Source organism: Acanthochromis polyacanthus, chromosome 18, assembly GCF_021347895.1.
Source record: "Acanthochromis polyacanthus isolate Apoly-LR-REF ecotype Palm Island chromosome 18, KAUST_Apoly_ChrSc, whole genome shotgun sequence".
NCBI lineage: Eukaryota > Metazoa > Chordata > Actinopteri > Pomacentridae > Acanthochromis > Acanthochromis polyacanthus.
In genome coordinates this window covers 31,675,070-31,692,099 of record NC_067130.1, presented here as the reverse complement: position 1 = coordinate 31,692,099, position 17,030 = coordinate 31,675,070, and the positions used below count along the sequence as shown (strand labels likewise).

At 40.7% G+C, this 17,030-nt stretch overlaps 1 protein-coding gene across 1 annotated transcript; it reads right to left on the bottom strand.

Moving 5' to 3' along the window:
* Positions 1 to 1,128: 1,128 nt before the first annotated feature.
* Positions 1,129 to 11,236, bottom strand: LOC110969729 (uncharacterized). Its single transcript, XM_022219879.2, has 3 exons — positions 11,087 to 11,236; positions 9,274 to 9,350; positions 1,129 to 3,293 (listed from the first exon to the last, which is right to left on the bottom strand). Exons 1-3 carry the CDS (start codon positions 11,201 to 11,203, stop codon positions 1,688 to 1,690), a joined length of 1,800 nt encoding a protein of 599 aa, XP_022075571.2. The 5' UTR covers positions 11,204 to 11,236; the 3' UTR covers positions 1,129 to 1,687.
* Positions 11,237 to 17,030: the final 5,794 nt, after the last annotated feature.

Genomic DNA, 17,030 nt, shown 5'->3' with positions numbered 1-17,030 from the left:
CAAATTCAGAGTAACAGACTTGCTATGTCATCACAAGTCTACCTATAAAGCATTTGAAAAAACACGTTTATTTGCTCTTTCCTCAAAACTTCTTTGCTGCTTTGATTCCATACCTCCTTCACCTCTTAACTTCTGTCCACGCTTTCTTCAGGTTGGCTCGCTAGCTCATCCTGATTCATTATTTTTGTGTGCAGTTTGAAAATTACTGACGGAAACAATGTCTGAAAAACGCAAAACCAGTGAAGATTCATCAGTACCTAAAAAACAAACAAAAAAAAAACTCTGGCTATACCTCGAGAGTTACCTTAAATTTGGCTTTATTGAAGGACAAGCCAGAATTGTGCTGTTTGTGGTGAAATGACAGCATGAAGCCAGCAAATCATGGCGACATCAGGAAACAAAACACAGTTCGGTAAAGTCGGAGAGATATTCACAGATCTGGACTTCTGGCATCAGTAACTCATTAAATATACGTTGTCAAAACGTAAACGATGCCTCTGTCCCATCTTTATAAGGTAGCAACACTAGTTCAATCAAAAGTAGCTGCAGAAATAACATTAGTGTCTGTCTAGTATCATCATTCTGTGAAAGTGGCTGCAAAGTTTGGTGTCTCTTAACTGTTTTAAATTTTTGCTATATTTTTTTTTCATATTTTGTCGGCTGCTGATGGAGGTTTCTGCTGGGAGAAGAGTTTAATGAAGAGAGCTTTTTCCATTGAGACAAATCTATCCCTGTGCTACAGGACTGAAAGATTCAGAAAATTTTTCTTGCCATCAGCAATTAGATTATTACATTAAAAACTAAACAGATGAGACCCAACGATTGAATTTACCTTCGGGGATTAATGAAGTCATTGCATTGTATTGTATGTTACCACAAACTACCCAACAGGTGCTGATGTTCGATAAATAAGCTGTGATCCAGTGTCAGCTGGTTGTGAACGAATCCTTCTGCAGTGTTTTCTGTAAATGGGACCAGCAGGTTTCCTCCTCGGGTAACAGACTGAAGTCTCTGGAAGTTTCTCTCCACCTCTGTTAACCTGCTGACTGAACACATTCACATTCTTTATTCCATCTGTCATTCCACCACACTTATTTCAGGGGATTTAATCCAAGAACAGACAGCAGATCATTGATCAGGTTTATTTATTGATCAGCTTTACAGTGTGATTGATCTCAGTATGAACTCTTGGTCCACATGCAGAAACAGAGGGAAAAGCCACAGCTCCTTTCACCAGCAGATAAATGTGTTTCATAAATGATCATGAGAAGGAGGTGAAGCTGATTCATGTTAGTCTGCTCACATTTGACTGTAGCTGATTTAGGTCATCACATTTCACAATCATTAACTTTATTCCTTTATTATCTTTCATAACTGGAGTTACAAGGTGTTCTAACATCATTAAAGTCTAAAGAATATTAAAAACAAATAAAAGAAGACAAACATCAGAAAGATCTAAAATATTCCACATATTTGTGTAGGTGGCTTTAAAGCTTTTGGTCCTGAGAACCTGATGGAGCTTTTAACAGACAGGAGGAGATAAAACAGTGAAAACATTTATATTTTCTAATCAAGTTATTACATGAGAGTTAAAGCAACCTGTGACTTTTTTTAATCATTAGTTTCCTCCATTTAATGGAAAATGTACAGCTGTTGCTCTTTGTCTGCTCAACCTCACCTCTTTCATTTACATCCATCCTTTCACAGTTGATTTCATTTTACCCCATATGTACTTCAGTGCTCCTTTGTTTCCTTCTTCCTGGCGTCTTTTCATCTCCTCCAGCACCTGGACTTTCCTCCTGTCTCCTGTCTCCTTCATCTTCTCAATCAGGAAGTCCAGGTGGACGTAGGTGGAAACTGAATCAGCTTTCACAGCGATCTTTTCCAGGTTGACAATATGTTGGTAGGCCTCTTCCAAGAACCGAGTTTTATCTCTTTTCAGCAGATTCATTTCTGTTTGCAGATTTTCCAAAAGACTCGACTTCTTCACACTTTCTGCCAGATTCTTCTCAAATTTCTGTTTCATTTCTCGTTCGGTGTTCTTCACTCTCCTCGTCTTGGTCACATAGATCCACTCTTCTTTCACATGATCTTCTGCAGGACACTTCCTGGTGCATGAAGTACAGCGGCCACCTTTCATGACCTCACAGCTTGTAGGGGACCAGGCTATTGTACATCCAGGATAGTGACAGTTCTCTTTACAGACTTTACAGGTGACAGCTCCTTTATAACCCCCAAACCACTGCATCCCACCTTCGATACTCTCTTTATCTTTGTAGACCTCGTCAAATTCCACAGAGAAGTTCTTGTTCTTCTTCATCTCCTCTTCATGTTTCTTCAGACCTTCTTCAACCTGTATGATTTCTGTCTGTTTTAGTTCAATAAAGTTGATTCTCTCTTGCAGGTTTTTGATGCAGGCTGCCAGTCTGACTCGGTCATTCAGCACTTCAACTGTTGTATCCAGCTTCTGAGGATGAGTTTTTTCCAGGAAGGTCATGAACTGTTTCATTCCCCTGTCTGTTACTCGCCATGCATGCGCTAACCCTAACTCTTCTTCCTCTGTTCTCTGTTTGTTCAGGCAGTTATCAAACAGGAAGCGAACAGGCTGATTCTTCTCATTTCTGGCACATTTGATGTTTGCAGCTTCAAGAGCCTTAAGGACATTTTCAGGATTTGTTCCAGGTGAGTGTGTGATGAGAGCTACGATGTTTTTCTCTATGCCTTTTCCAAACAGAGACATCATTGAATTAAAGATGTACATCAGTCGGTCACTCACTCGATTTTCACTGGCCTTCATCACCAGACCCACTGCATTAATTTCATGAACTCCATCAGCTGATCTAAACAAGTCAAACAACCTTTGAGTGACGAGGACGTCGCGTTCGATTCCTCTGGTGTCTCCAAATCCAGGAGTATCGATGATGGTCAGAGAGTAGGGCAGAGTTTTACCTTCAAAATCAAAAACCTGGTATACGATCACATCTGATGTCTGACTTTCTGTCTGACTTCTCTTCTCATCCTCTACGATCTGAAACCAGACTTCATCCTCCCACTTCACTCCCATGGTGTGGTTGACCAGAGTATTGATCAGAGAAGATTTCCCTGTTCCTGTTTCTCCCACAAGTAAGATGGTTTTATTTACTTGGTTCACATTTCTTTCTCCAACAGTCAGTTTTGTCAGAGTTCCAATGGTCTTTTTCTCTGGTCTCAGCTGGTAGACAGAAGGAGATCCTGGCTGCAGCAGACGACTTTTGGAGATGATGTCCTTGTATTTAGATGAGATGTTACTGATCCTGCAGAGAAAAGTAGAGAACCTGTTCAATACTCATATAAAGTTGTTTATACAAAGTTCTGTCATTGCTATTTACATCTTCACTATTTGAGTTCCAGAATCCTTAATGATCCAGTCAGAACCTCACCCACTTTCTCTGGTCTCATCTGGGTTTTTCTATCTCAGATCATCAGCAGTCTTATGCTCAGTCATCTCTGATTTACCTGAAACTTTTATTATCATAAACTATGGATATTTAAAATCACATCAGTGAAATTTTACATTGTTCTTTAGAAGTCTGTCCTTCGATCCACTGTCAGCAGGTTTTTCTCATTGAAATTTGAGTCTGAACAACAATATCTGAGGAATCATTAAAGATAAACAAAATCTGAAATTTTCACTGTTATTTCTGATAACATTGATTTAGAATCAATAGCATTTCCAATATTGGAGCAAATACCCTGAAAGTTATCGAGTATTTCATAATGAAAGTATTCTGTATCTTTAGTTTTGTGACCTGAGATCAACATTTCAGCTTTTATTTCAGCTATTTACATCTGGATCTTAGAAGATGCCATTATTTGTATCCAAACACCACATTTTAGGTGATAACAGTATTAGACCAGACTTAAAACAGATTATAGTGAATAAGACTTAATATTTAGTTTCAATAACACCATTAAGCCTGTGACCCTCTGACATCTCCAAACTTTTAGTCTTCTTCTTCTGTGATGTTTTTCCATCCGTCTTCCCTTCAGTCTCCTCTTCAGCAGGTAAAATGCAGCTCTATAGGGTTGAAGTCTGGACATTCACTGGGCCAGTCTAATACCTTTCACTTCTGATGAACCCCTTTGGTGTGTGTGTGTGTGTGTGTGTGTGTGTGTGTGTGTGTGTGTGTGTGTGTGTGTGTGTGTGTGTGTGTGTGTGTGTGTGTGTGTGTGTGTGTGTGTGTGTGTTTACTGAAAAAAGTAAAAGTGCAAAAACATTTCTTTAGGGTTAGGCATTGTTTTGGTTAAGGTTAGGGTAGGGGTTAGATATGAATGGGAGTCAATGGTATGTCCCCACAATCATAGTAATATATAGTGAATAAGACTTAATATTTAGTTTCAATAACACCATTAAGCCTGTGACCCTCTGACATCTCCAAACTTTTAGCCTTCTTCTTCTGTGATGTTTTTCCATCCGTCTTCCCTTCAGTCTCCTCTAGGAGCTCTGGTGCTAACAGCAACATGTTTTAATTTGAAGTGATACTGTTTGATACTGTTAACTCTTTGTTGCACAATTTGCTACAACCAAGCTGACACCAGAGGGATTTAAAAAAAACAAAACAACTTTCCTCACAACAAGCATAATGTGATCTGATCTTCCTTCAGTGTTCAACAGACTTTCTTTTCCACTGATGTCATTCCTCTTTATCTTCATCAGGCTGCAGACATATTTGAGGTTCACTACCGCCTCCTACTGCGCTGGAATGTTCATCGGTGTTACTGGTGTGCCAGAAAATAGGGAACTGAGAAAGGGGCGATTAAATGCATTATTTGTTTAACATGTTATTTTTCTGTAATTAATTAATTGAAACTAACGCGTTAATGTCCCAGCCCTAATATGTATGTGTGTGTGTGTGTGTGTATATATATATATATATATATATATATATATATATACAGTGCCTTGTGAAAGTATTCGGCCCCCTTGAACTTTTCAACCTTTCGCCACATTTCAGGCTTCAAACGTAAAGATATAAAATTTTAATTTTTTGTCAAGAATCAACAACAATTGGGACACAATCATGAAATGAACGAAATTTATTGGATATTTTATACTTTTTTAACAAATAAAAACCTGAAAAGCGGGCTGTGCAATATTATTCGGCCCCCTTGCATTAATACTTTGTAGCGCCACCTTTTGCTGCAATTACAGCTGCAAGTCGCTTGGGGTATGTCTCTATCGGTTTTGCACATCGAGAGACTGAAATTCTTGCCCATTCTTCCTTGCAGAACAGCTGGAGCTCAGTGAGGTTGGATGGAGAGCGTTTGTGAACAGCAGTCTTCAGCTCTGCCCACAGATTCTCCATTGGATTCAGGTCTGGACTTTGACTTGGCCATTCTAACACCGAGATATGTTTATTTGTGAACCATTCCATTGTAGATTTGGCTTTATGTTTTGGATCATTGTCCTGTTGGAAGATAAATCTCCGTCCCAGTCTCAGGTCTTTTGCAGACTCCAACAGGTTTTCTTCCAGAATGCTCCTGTATTTGGCTCCATTCATCTTCCCATCAATTTGAACCATCTTCCCTGTCCCTGCTGAAGAAAAGCAGGCCCAAACCATGAGGCTGCCACCACCATGTTTGACAGTGGGGATGGTGTGTTCAGGGTGATGAGCTGTGTTGCTTTTACGCCAAACATATCGTTTTGCATTGTGGTCAAAAAGTTGGATTTTGGTTTCATCTGACCAGAGCACCTTCTTCCACATGTTTGGTGTGTCTCCCAGGTGGCTTGTGGCAAACTTCAAACCAGACTTTTTATGGATATCTTTGAGAAATGGCTTTCTTCTTGCCACTCTTCCATAAAGACCAGATTTGTGCAGTGTACGACTGATTGTTGTCCTAAGGACAGACTCTCCCACCTCAGCTGTCGATCTCTGCAGTTCATCCAGAGTGATCATGGGCCTCTTGGCTGCATCTCTGATCAGTCTTCTCCTTGTTGGAGGTGAAAGTTTAGAGGGACGGCCGGGTCTTGGTAGATTTGCAGTGGTCTGATACTCCTTCCATTTCAATATGATTGCTTGCACAGCGCTCCTTGAGATGTTTAAAGCTTGGGAAATCTTTTTGTATCCAAATCCGGCTTTAAACTTCTCCACAACAGTATCTCAGACCTGCCTGGTGTGTTCCTTGGTCTTCATGATGCTCTCTGCACTTTAAACAGAACCCTGAGACTAGTGATGGGACAAATGAACTGAGGCATTGAGGCGTGTCTCGAGTAAAAGTGGGCGTGTCAGATGAAGCTTCGCTTCGAGGCTTGGGTCGCTTCTGAAAAAGTCACGTGACCGATGACAAACGAGGCCTCGGTTTGTGCAGATCACGTGATTGGTTCGTTCAACGTATCGCTGTCCCATAAAAATGTTTCGAATCTCGAGCCACACTGTGGGTGTTGTTGGCGTTTGTGGATAGAGGAGTGAGAGCAAGTTGTAGTTAGTATTATTCAGTAAGTATTATTAGTTAGTATTATTCGGTGTGAAATAGCAGTAGCTGGAGGAGTAGGAGAAGTGTAGGAAGAGCAGCAGTTTAGATTATTTCCCAACTGCAGTGCTTTGATGTGAAATATTATATATATTTTTCTTTTACATTGGTTTATGGGTTGTGTAAAATTATGGGTGTTTGTGTGTGTCAGTTTTACCATTTGTAAATGTCACTCCTGTATTTGGTGTCTGCACCTTCTGTCACCTTCTTCAGTCACATGGGAACTAGACACTACTTTGACGTGTATGTAAAGAAGCCACTGGGAGCCACAGTTCTACAGCAGGGCCTGCAAAGCATGTGTTAGTTTCTGTGTTACCTATTCTGAAAGACAACATGTGTAAGTGAAATATGTACAAAAGTTTTATTATTAATAAAATGAGCTGTAAACTATACACTGGTGTTGGGTAATGATTAATTCATGTGATGGTGCATATATAAATATATTCATATTTATATTGTGGTGACAGTGATTTTACAAGAAAACACTGTAAGAACATTCACATTCCTGCCAGTTCCATGTTTGTTGGTTGCATCACAAATACTCTCTCACAGATGGAGCAAGGAAGAAAGAGGAAGTCCTCACCTGTGTGGGAGTATTTTGAGTTGACTACTCATAATAAGGTTTTTATGTGGGAAAACTCATAATATATTGGATACCTGCCATATATTGAACTATCAGTCCTAATATGTATGATTTTATTAAAGGTGAGGTGTTCCAAGGAGCTGGAGAAATATTGTCCAAAAAAAAGAAACCACCTAAATCCCAGCTCTGTGGAATAATTCTCCTATTTTTGAATAACATCAAATAAAATGCTGTCCCTACTTTAGTTTTCAATGGTACCACAAGCACAGTCACAAAACAAAAAGAAGCACAAGCACATTGTATTTATGTCGCCCTTATTACAATTAAAAGTATTTAAACACTTTACAGAAAACCTGACCTCAATCAAGCAGTAAAACTACAGATCTCAAATCTCTCCCCATTTGTTTCCACTTTCCTCTCTATCTCTGCTGTCAGGAAAAACAGACACTATATTAAGTATATTATATGTTTATTGGCATTATCATTTAAACACAATTCAAAGCTTCACATAGCAAAGCCAGTGTAGGCACTCTGCCTGTTTTACTTTTATTTGTCCACTTGGTGGCGCAGTAGAGCAAAAGAAGCACCATGAAGCTTCGACCCATGAGTGAACCAACTGGATGGAAAGCCTCAGTGCTTCATGAAGCTTCATCTCGCCATCACTACCTGAGACTATCACAGAGCAGGTGCATTTATACGGAGACTTGATTACACACAGGTGGATTCTATTTATCATCATCAGTCATTTAGGACAACATTGGATCATTCAGAGATCCTCACTGAACTTCTGGAGTGAGTTTGCTGCACTGAAAGTAAAGGGGCCGAATAATATTGAACACCCCACTTTTCAGTTTTTTATTTGTTAAAAAAGTATAAAATATTCAATGAATTTTATTCCACTTCACGATTGTGTCCCAATTGTTGTTGATTCTTGACAAAAAAATAAAATTTTATATCTTTATGTTTAAAGCCTGAAATGTGGCGAAAGGTTGAAAAGTTCAAGGGGGCCGAATACTTTCACAAGGCACTGTATGTATATATATATATATATATATATATATATATATATATATATATATATACTGACAGTCAATAGAAACTTTGAGGTAGAAATGTACGCAGAATTCTACTTGTAGGGGGGTTGTAATTATTCATTGTGGATTTACTGATGATCTAGTGCCCTGGTAGTTGAGATAATGATGAGTTGTCATTTTGTCATGATTCATTGCACATGGGTTGGTCACTTTGCAAAAGTGAACCAAATACACACCAAGCAATACTCAGTGAGTATCTGCACAATGTGACAATGGGTTTTGAAGGCCTATATAAAGGCCCAAAAAAAGCCACCATTGTTAGTCCAGTGAACAGCATCATGCCGCGTCTATCACATGAACAACGTCTCCGGGCACTGGGTATGGTGGAGGCCGCTTTGAGCTACAGTGATGTATCCAGGCGTATGGGCTGTTCCCAACCCACAATCAGAAGCCTGGTCCAAAGTATGCGCCGACGGATTGCTGCCTGCATCCAAGCAAATGGAGGCCATACTCGGTACTGACTGTTGTGACTTTGTGCTTGGCAGGTGCCGTTTTCTTTTGTCAAATTCTTTATTTTGAAATCATTAGATTTTTGTTTCTGTATGCCAATATGCTGAACAAATGCTTCATATGAAGAAAATCCAGTTTCGGGCTTCAAAATAAAAGTTTTGTTGAAAAATATGGTGTCAAAGTTTTTAATGACTGTCAGTGTATTTCTGAATGATTTCTCTGTATCCCCTGTGAGCAGTGTTGCCATTTTAGAGATTTTGTCGCTCATTACAAATATAAGAACTTTTTGGAAAAATCTTGGTTGCATTTCGGCCCATGACTGAAAACAGAACATTTCTGAGGTTGTTTGTTCCCAGATGGAGCCTGTGCACCGAGTCAGTAAAAATAAAGACTTTGTATTTTCTCACTTCTCTGAGGACGGTTTTCCATGAAATATCTGAATTCTCAGCTCAGTCGTTTTTAACTCCCGTTTGTCGTCAGACTTTTTAAAATCAGGACTTCAGATGAAGCTACTGCTGGTTGACATGGATGAGTTCCACTGTTTCATCCTGGTTCTAACCCTGACAGCAGAAACATCTGGACATGAGAACAGCTGGATTTTAGTTCAGCTGTATTCATTAGAAGGCTGTTACTCACGTTGCCATGCTGTGATCTGATGCACAGGGATCCTCACTGTGAAGATGATGATGTTCTTGGTCACTGCTCTTCAGTCTCTGAATGACATTAAAACAGAAATAATAAACCTTGAGGTCTAGAAGTCTGCTAATATGAATCAAATGTAAAAGACAAATACTGAGTGTTAAAGTACAACTCGTCACATCATTTAGTAAATCTAAGGTGGGAAATGCAGGTCAGTTTGATGTGAACAGAATTAATTCACATCAGGTCCAAATCCTCCAATATGATGTCATGAACACAAAGATTGTCTTTGACAGCACGTAGTGGAGAAGCAGTTTAACAGTTCAGGTTTGAGGTCTGCCAGCAGCTCAGCAAAGCTAAACATAGCATTAGCTCATTAGCATCAGCCAGAATCCAGCTGAAGCTGATGGAACGCAGATCTGCAGAAGAGGCCAAGCTTAAAGAGGCACGCATAAATAAATGCCGCCAGATGTCAGTAAAGTGACTGGCTTTTCAGACATCATGTTTACAGCTGCCACCTTGTTCACTAGTCCTGTTTTTATTTTTTATTTTTTTTAACCATCGTTTGACATGTTTTTAAACCAGTGGTTCTCAACTGGTAGGTCAAAACCCAAATGTGTGTTGCAGCTCCATTTTCAGTGGGTTGTAAATTCAATAATCTTGGAAATTTTGTACCTTTTTTTTTTTTTCAAAGTTAAAACTTGTTTTTATAACTCTTTTTCAAATATTGTGAATTTGACTGATTGATTGATTGAAATGTTTATTTCGAATAAAACAAATAAAAAACAATTCAGAAATTAAACTGATTACAAAACATATTATTGGAAAAGGAGTAGGTTGAAGTTAGAAACCTACCCCCTTTACAATCTTCATGAAATTAAACTGACATGCAGTTTTAGCAGCATACAACTGAATTACTTATTCTCAGCAATCAGCAGTAAAGGCAAAATGAACATTTACAGCAAAACATATGCAACATTAATTTGGTGATGAAAATGAAGAACTGTTTTAGTTTCACTCAGAAAAATTCACTCCGTCCAACTAAACTGGATTATGTTTGTTTATGACGACTGTGTTTATGACCAATATATCAGGTATTTACAACCAATCAGAGACTAGAATGGTCTTGTTGCCATGGTAACCCAGAACGTGGAACAGAAGCTTGGAACATGTTGTGAAAGGTTAATATTTGAACCCAAACTATCAGATTCTTGTTAAGCAAACAGGCAGAAAGTGAAACTTTCAGAATGCTGGAGTCTCTTCTCTCTTTTTTTTCTTTTATGATCAGAAATCCAGAATTCCACTAAAGTGTTCCCTCCATGTTTTTACAGATTTCACAGAACAAAGTATTTACTCTGTAGAGAAAGGACTGCAAAGAAACCTCCAAACCCCAGACAGGATTCTCTGAGTGACTAAAGGAAAGCAGAGCAAACACACCTAAAGCACCTTTAACCACCAAAGACAGAAAACAGAGAAAACACAAAACGTCTGAAGCTGATCAACCAAGCAGCACCACAGGAACTAAACAGACGGCAGCATCGTTATCCACGGTGGCTCCAGGTGCATAAAACAAACACACCAGAATAAAAGAATACAAAAAGAAACTCTAACAAGATTCTACGATGACGCCTAAAGAAAGAAAAACAACCAAAGAACAGTGACTGAACAACCAGAGGAGGATTCAGGAAATGATCAGCAGCAGAAAAACCAGCAGGAAAGTTCTGATGAGAGGAAGTTTAAGTTCCATCATGTACGAAGAGTTTAACTTAGAGGATCATCTATCAGAATAATGACAATAAAGGGATCTTACCTGAGCTGCTGGATTCAGACGCTCTGAGATGCTGATGAGGAGAATCGCCTGTTTTATACTGCAGCAGGAGTGGTCACATGATTTCTGAGAAACCTCAGCTTGAGCCCCCCATACCATCCCATCTGCTGAAATGATTTCAGTACAGCAGCTATGGGAGTACTGTGTGTGTGTGTGTGTGTGTGTGTGTGTGTGTGTGTGTGTGTGTGTGTGTGTGTGTGTGTGTGTGTGTGTGTGTGTGTGTGTGTGTGTGTGTTAGTTACTCTGATCACATGGTTTCACAGAAACAGTCTGACTTCAGTGAAGTGGACCAAACCTTTCAGATAAATTCCAGCTTTAAATGTAACTGAATAATAATGATAAATAAATACTGTAGTTCTAAATACTTCCTGTTGGGAAAGAGGAAATGTATGTTTTTCCACAAATTGCTGGTCAGATACTACAACACGCAAAACAGATTCCATTCTACTACCTTATTAAATGACACATCTCACTCAGGTTCCAAATATGACAAACAACTCATATCAGGTCAGATACTTCATGCTGCAGACTGCATGAATATGAGACCAGAGATCAACATTTCAGCTTTTATTTCAGTTTTTTACATCTGAATCTGATACACAACTTAGAAGATAGAACCTTTAGTTTGAACCTATTTTCATGTGACCAACAGAACTAGAACATGTGACTGACAGGTGTGTTTTGTTGTCCTGGTGTGTCCTATTGCATCGATTATTCTACAATAAATAGAGCTCAGTGTCTCGTTCAGTTTCAGGTTTGCGTTTTTCTGTGCAGACTGTATCTGTAGTTAGAGGAGGAACCAACATGAAAACCAGAGAGCTGTCTGTGGAGGAAAACAAGAAACCATGAAGCTGAGAGAAGATTTAAAATCAATCAGAGCCACTGAACAAACATTGATCATAGCCAACTGTTATCGGCGCTATTTAAATAAAATTGAATTGAAAGATGGGCTACAGCAGCAGAAGACGAGGTAATACCCGAATGTGTTCTGGCTCCGCCCACATTATCGAGGATCATCAGACCAGACTTGTGTAGACTTGGGGTGGCTAAATAACCCATAATGCATTTTGCGCCAACCAGCGGCAAAGGCCGAGGAGAACACAAGTATTTTTGAGAATATTAATGTTATTATGACACAAAATGTAGTTTTCAGATTATTTCAGGCGAGACAGTAGTTAAAAAAAACATCAGATCTGTGGTCAGTTTATCCAGATAAAGCCTGATCAAAAATTTATTCCATCTTTGAGGGTCCAGGTTAGACGACTATGACCGGTCGGTCAGCCTCACTGTAGAGCAGCTTGATGTCGGCAAGATTTTTAGAAATCTGCTGCTGGCTCTGATGGTTCTCCAGCGGTTAAACTGGGGTATTAGCATAGACTGTATATCTATGGATATTAGCAGTGGCGGTTTTTTGCACAAGCCAACTAACAAACTCAAGGGGGCACCATGATGAAGGGGGAAAAAAATCATTAAATACAATTCCCTTCATAAGCACGCAGCTGAGTAAGCATCCACTGACACTCTGATGGTGTTACGTTACATAACAAACGGCGCCCTCTTCAGGTCAAGACTCAGAGGTGCGCCCTCTGCTCTCTGACCGACTAGACCGTGGGGGTGCGCGGCTGTGGCGGAGACGGCGAAGACGGCCGATAGTGTATATGTTAGAGTTGAATTTGTAAATACATTTATCATAATCGAGCCTTAGAGCATTAACTGTGTGTGCATAGTATTTTACATGACTATTTTTATAGAATACCACTCACTCATTTCTATCTGCACACATCTCTCTCGCTCTCTCTCTCTCTCTCCCTAGTCTCCACATCCCAGTATATTTCCACTCTTTCAGCTTTGCACACCCCCTTGTGTAACTGGAGCTATTTCTTATCTTATGCTATGTTTTCATTCCTGCTTGTGTATAAAATAAACTTCGTATGGGAGCAGTCTTTGTAGCTCGCACTAATGTGTCTTGTTACACTGTGCTGTGTTACCCTTGCAAGTAAAAAGTTACAGTCTCCGTGTCTTTCTGATTTGGTGAATATCTTCTTATGTTATGTGGGAGCTCTCAGCGGAGCTTCTCTCTGACATATAACTTGGTCCTTCGAGCCGGATCCGAGGATTCCTTCCCGACGTCAAGGAGAGCCGACACCGAAGTCTGTCGACAGCGATCATCGCCAAGCAGCGAGATCTGAAAATCCTGGGACGTGAATTCGTGGCCAGGTCGGTGAAAAGAAAAGCGGTCCCTCGGCGCTGGGTGTGAATCCAAGGATCCGATCCAGGAAGTGACACCGATCAGAACCACGGGTGAGAAAGAGAAAGAATTCTTTGGTTAGGTTTCGCCGTAATGAAACGATAAAAAGGCCGTGAAATAGAGTAAAATAGTGCCACTGGCAGGTCCGCTGTAAGAGACCAAGGTTTAGAGTTTAGCCGTAATTAAACCGGGCACAAGTGTACACAGGGGTGAATGTGAAGTGTGACTGGGAAATTCAAGCACATTATAAGGTCTAGAGTACCTTGCTGAATTTCTAGTTTATTATTTTCCTTGTTGTTGACGACGTACTGGTGACAAAGGGATTAAGGGCGAGCTAGACTCATAAAAACTAACACCGCTGCAGCTTATCTGCAGTAGAAGGATGTGTTAGTGTCCTCCCGTTGTCTCATGCCAGAGAACTCAACAACAAGCAGCTATAGGACAAAAACAAAGCGTATTAGAAGGCGATGAGAAGTTTATGGAAGGATATGTGGAAGAATCAGGAAAAAAAATAAGTCAAAAAAGATGGAGAAAGAAATAATTTGAGAGAGACATCTTAGAACTCTAAATTAAACTAAAAACTGAAATCCTTCAGATAAAGAGTGAAGAAAAAAATGAAGCGCAGAAATACACCTGGGACCCTAAGGAGCTGTTCGAGGGAGACCGAAGTCTGTGCACAGCCCCCCGAAACTAGGTTTGGGGACGAAAGCCCTCCGTGGTTGAATTCCACGTCGGCCGGTTAAAACCCTGTCCGGGTTCTGCGGGGTTCCAGGTTGACGGCATCCAAACAAAGCGCTTTAGGAAAGTGAAGTCCTGAGCTAAGAGAAGTCAAAACGTACAAAATGTGTGCATGTGTAAAACTGTGAGTGTGAAAGGACTGGTCAGTGATTGAAGCAGCGGACAGCCTGAAACCTATCGGTGTGAACATACGGCTGTTTTCAGTTGAAGTAAATCACTGAGTGTGAACAGTCATTAAGATTTAGGAGGACTTTGTGAAAACTCTAAAACGACCTTTAGTCCTGATATTGGACCCCTAGTGGAAAACCGGACTAGCTAATAGAGCTGGCCGAGAAGCTTGTTTTCCAAGGGCTGAATTTTGGCCTATGACGCATTGTTTTACACAAATTCTCAATAAAATTATTTTGAAAAACACCACAAATTCTAAATCAAAATAATTTTGAACAAAACAAAACAAAAATGGGAAATAATCAGGAAAAAATTTCACTATAAGGCGATGCAAAATAAGCAGAACAGAACAGAAGCATCCAGATTTGATACAATTCTTGTTAGATTGGGAAAAGAAATATGAATTTAATAGCAAATTAATAGCAGGAGGCTGCACAGAGCTATTTACAGAAGTAACTGCAAAACAACAAACTGATAAAAGAAATGAAAAGAAACTGAAAAACAGCTTCATTATGCAGAAATATGGCTGAAAGAAGCACAAAGAGAAAAAAAGGAAATACAGCAACAAATAAAGAGAAGCTGAGGCCTGTGCAGCCAGAGCAGAAGGTGATAAGATAGTGTACAAAAACACAAAGACAACAACGATGGCCTGGTGCATCAGAGGCCGAAGGCGCTGTGGCAGCTGAAGCACCAGATAAATGACCTCTAACCCCCAACCACCCTCCCACCCCATAACAAGGGTGACAGATCACGAACCCAAGGACTGAATTTACACACTTACACTGTTGATATAAACAAAATAGGAACAGAAAGAGAAGATAGGACAGCTAGCGTCTTCCATCAAAATGATCACAATCGAAACTGTGGGGTGTGAGAAAATAGACAAAGGATTTATCATTTCTTCAGTGTCTCATGAAGAAATGCTCTTCTGTGTTGCAGAGATGAAACATTGTCTCCATTCAGTCAAAATTAGACCAGCTTCTACATTGAATACTAGCTGCAATAACTTGATAATGTAACTCTTATTATGTGTTGGTAGCTTCAGATTTAAAACCTAGATATCTTTTGACACAGTTGCACTTACTATAAAAGAATGGTTTTAGACACTAAAAATGATGTTATTGTGTTTATAAAAAACTTTTTTACAAAAAGCAGGAAAGAAGCATGAATTGAATTCAGAATATCTGCACCACATGTGCTTCTCTTGTTTCTTACCTGTAATTTGACATAATTTTGGCATATGCAAGCATGATCACAGAAATTACTTTGTGGTAGAAACCTACAATGGAGTCAGTGAAATAAGAATCTAATTTTCAGTTGTTCATATATAGAGAGATTTGGGATTGTTCATTGACGAGCTTTTATGAGGTGTGTGAGGTAATTGTTCCTGTATGACCAAGACTGTGTTCTTGCTGTTAGTTTGTACCACAATGAGAACTCAGTGCTTATAATGGTTTACTTTCAGCTGCTTTTGCTTCAAGGTTCTTTTTATCTCTGGAATGCAGCTCAGCCTGGTACTGTCAGGGCCCTCTCCTCATCCCTCCCCACCTGGCATCCCAAACTAACCCCCTCCCTTATCCTCTATCCTGTTTTCTCTCCCTGTCTGCTCTTTGGTCTCCCATCCATCCCTCTTCCCCTGTTTTCCCTTGCAGGACGGCACCCGAGTAGAGCTCGGCTTCACAGCTGTCTCTACTCGGGTAATCAATCTCCTCCTCGAGCCCCGGGCAGCTGGAAGAAATTACCCTGATCACTCACCTTGCAATAAATACCGGTTCAGCACTCCACTCCCTGCCAGATTGTTGAAATATACTGCTCAGTCAGTTCACCTTCTAGCCTCCTGAAAATCTGTTGTGAATTTAACGTCGTTACTAACATTCTCTCTCCTGCCCTCTTCCAGAACCCGCTGCCCGGGAGCCTCCCTGCCTGGAACCCTTACCCGAAACCCCCAACCCATTCGGCACCAGTCCCCTTCCCATTCGGATTCCCCGTTCTGCCTGGACCCCCTCCTGAAACCCCTTTTTCCTCTCCGGCTGCTGAAGCTGAAGCTGCAGCAGACGCTGTCTGCTCCCTGCCCTCTGGCTCTCCTCCCGGAACATTACCGGCCAGACACCATCAGCTCTCAGCCTCCCAGAGCCCCTCCCAGGACTTCACCGGCAAAAACACCGTCTCCGCCTGACACTGGCAACTCCTCAATTCCCCCCGGATCGTCAGAGAACTGCCTCCTGCCTCCTTCACTGAACTCCTAGCCCTGAAGTCTGGCCGCCAGGGATCCACCCCGTCATCCAAGACGCTCCGGCCCCCGCCCGGACCACATATTTACATTGATATGGACTGGTTAGTGTGTTAGGAATGAAAAGATGCCACATTGTTTGATGGAAATGAAAATTATCAACCCCCCAGGAGGGCTAAATTCAAGACATTCCAAAATCAAAGTGAAAAACTGATGTGGCAGGCTGGTCCATCTTTCTGAAATTCCTTGGCAGCAACTCAAAATGGTATTCAGTAGTTTGTATGACCTCCATGTGCTTGTATGCATGACTGACGATGTCGGGACAAGCTCTGAATGAGACGACGGATGGTGTCCTGGGGTATCTCCTCCCAGAACTGGACCAGGGCATCGCTGAGCTCTTGGACAGTCTGAGGAGCAACCTGATGGTGTCGGATGGAACAAAACATAATGTTCCAAAGGTGTTCTATTGGATTCAGGTCAGGTGAGCATGGGGGCTAGCTAATGGTATCAGTTCCTTCATCCTCCAGGAACTGCATGAGTTC

What these genes read in the sequence shown, in the direction of transcription:
- LOC110969729 (XM_022219879.2), bottom strand. Translation starts at nt 11,203, where the DNA reads ATGGTATGGGGGGCTCAAGCTGAGGTTTCTCAGAAATCATGTGACCAC. An exon ending in GTCTGAATCCAGCAGCTCAG is followed by an intron (nt 9,351 to 11,086) that starts GTAAGATCCCTT and finishes AATGTCATTCAG; the next exon opens with AGACTGAAGAGCAGTGACCA. An exon ending in TCAGATCACAGCATGGCAAC is followed by an intron (nt 3,294 to 9,273) that starts GTGAGTAACAGC and finishes TTTTCTCTGCAG; the next exon opens with GATCAGTAACATCTCATCTA.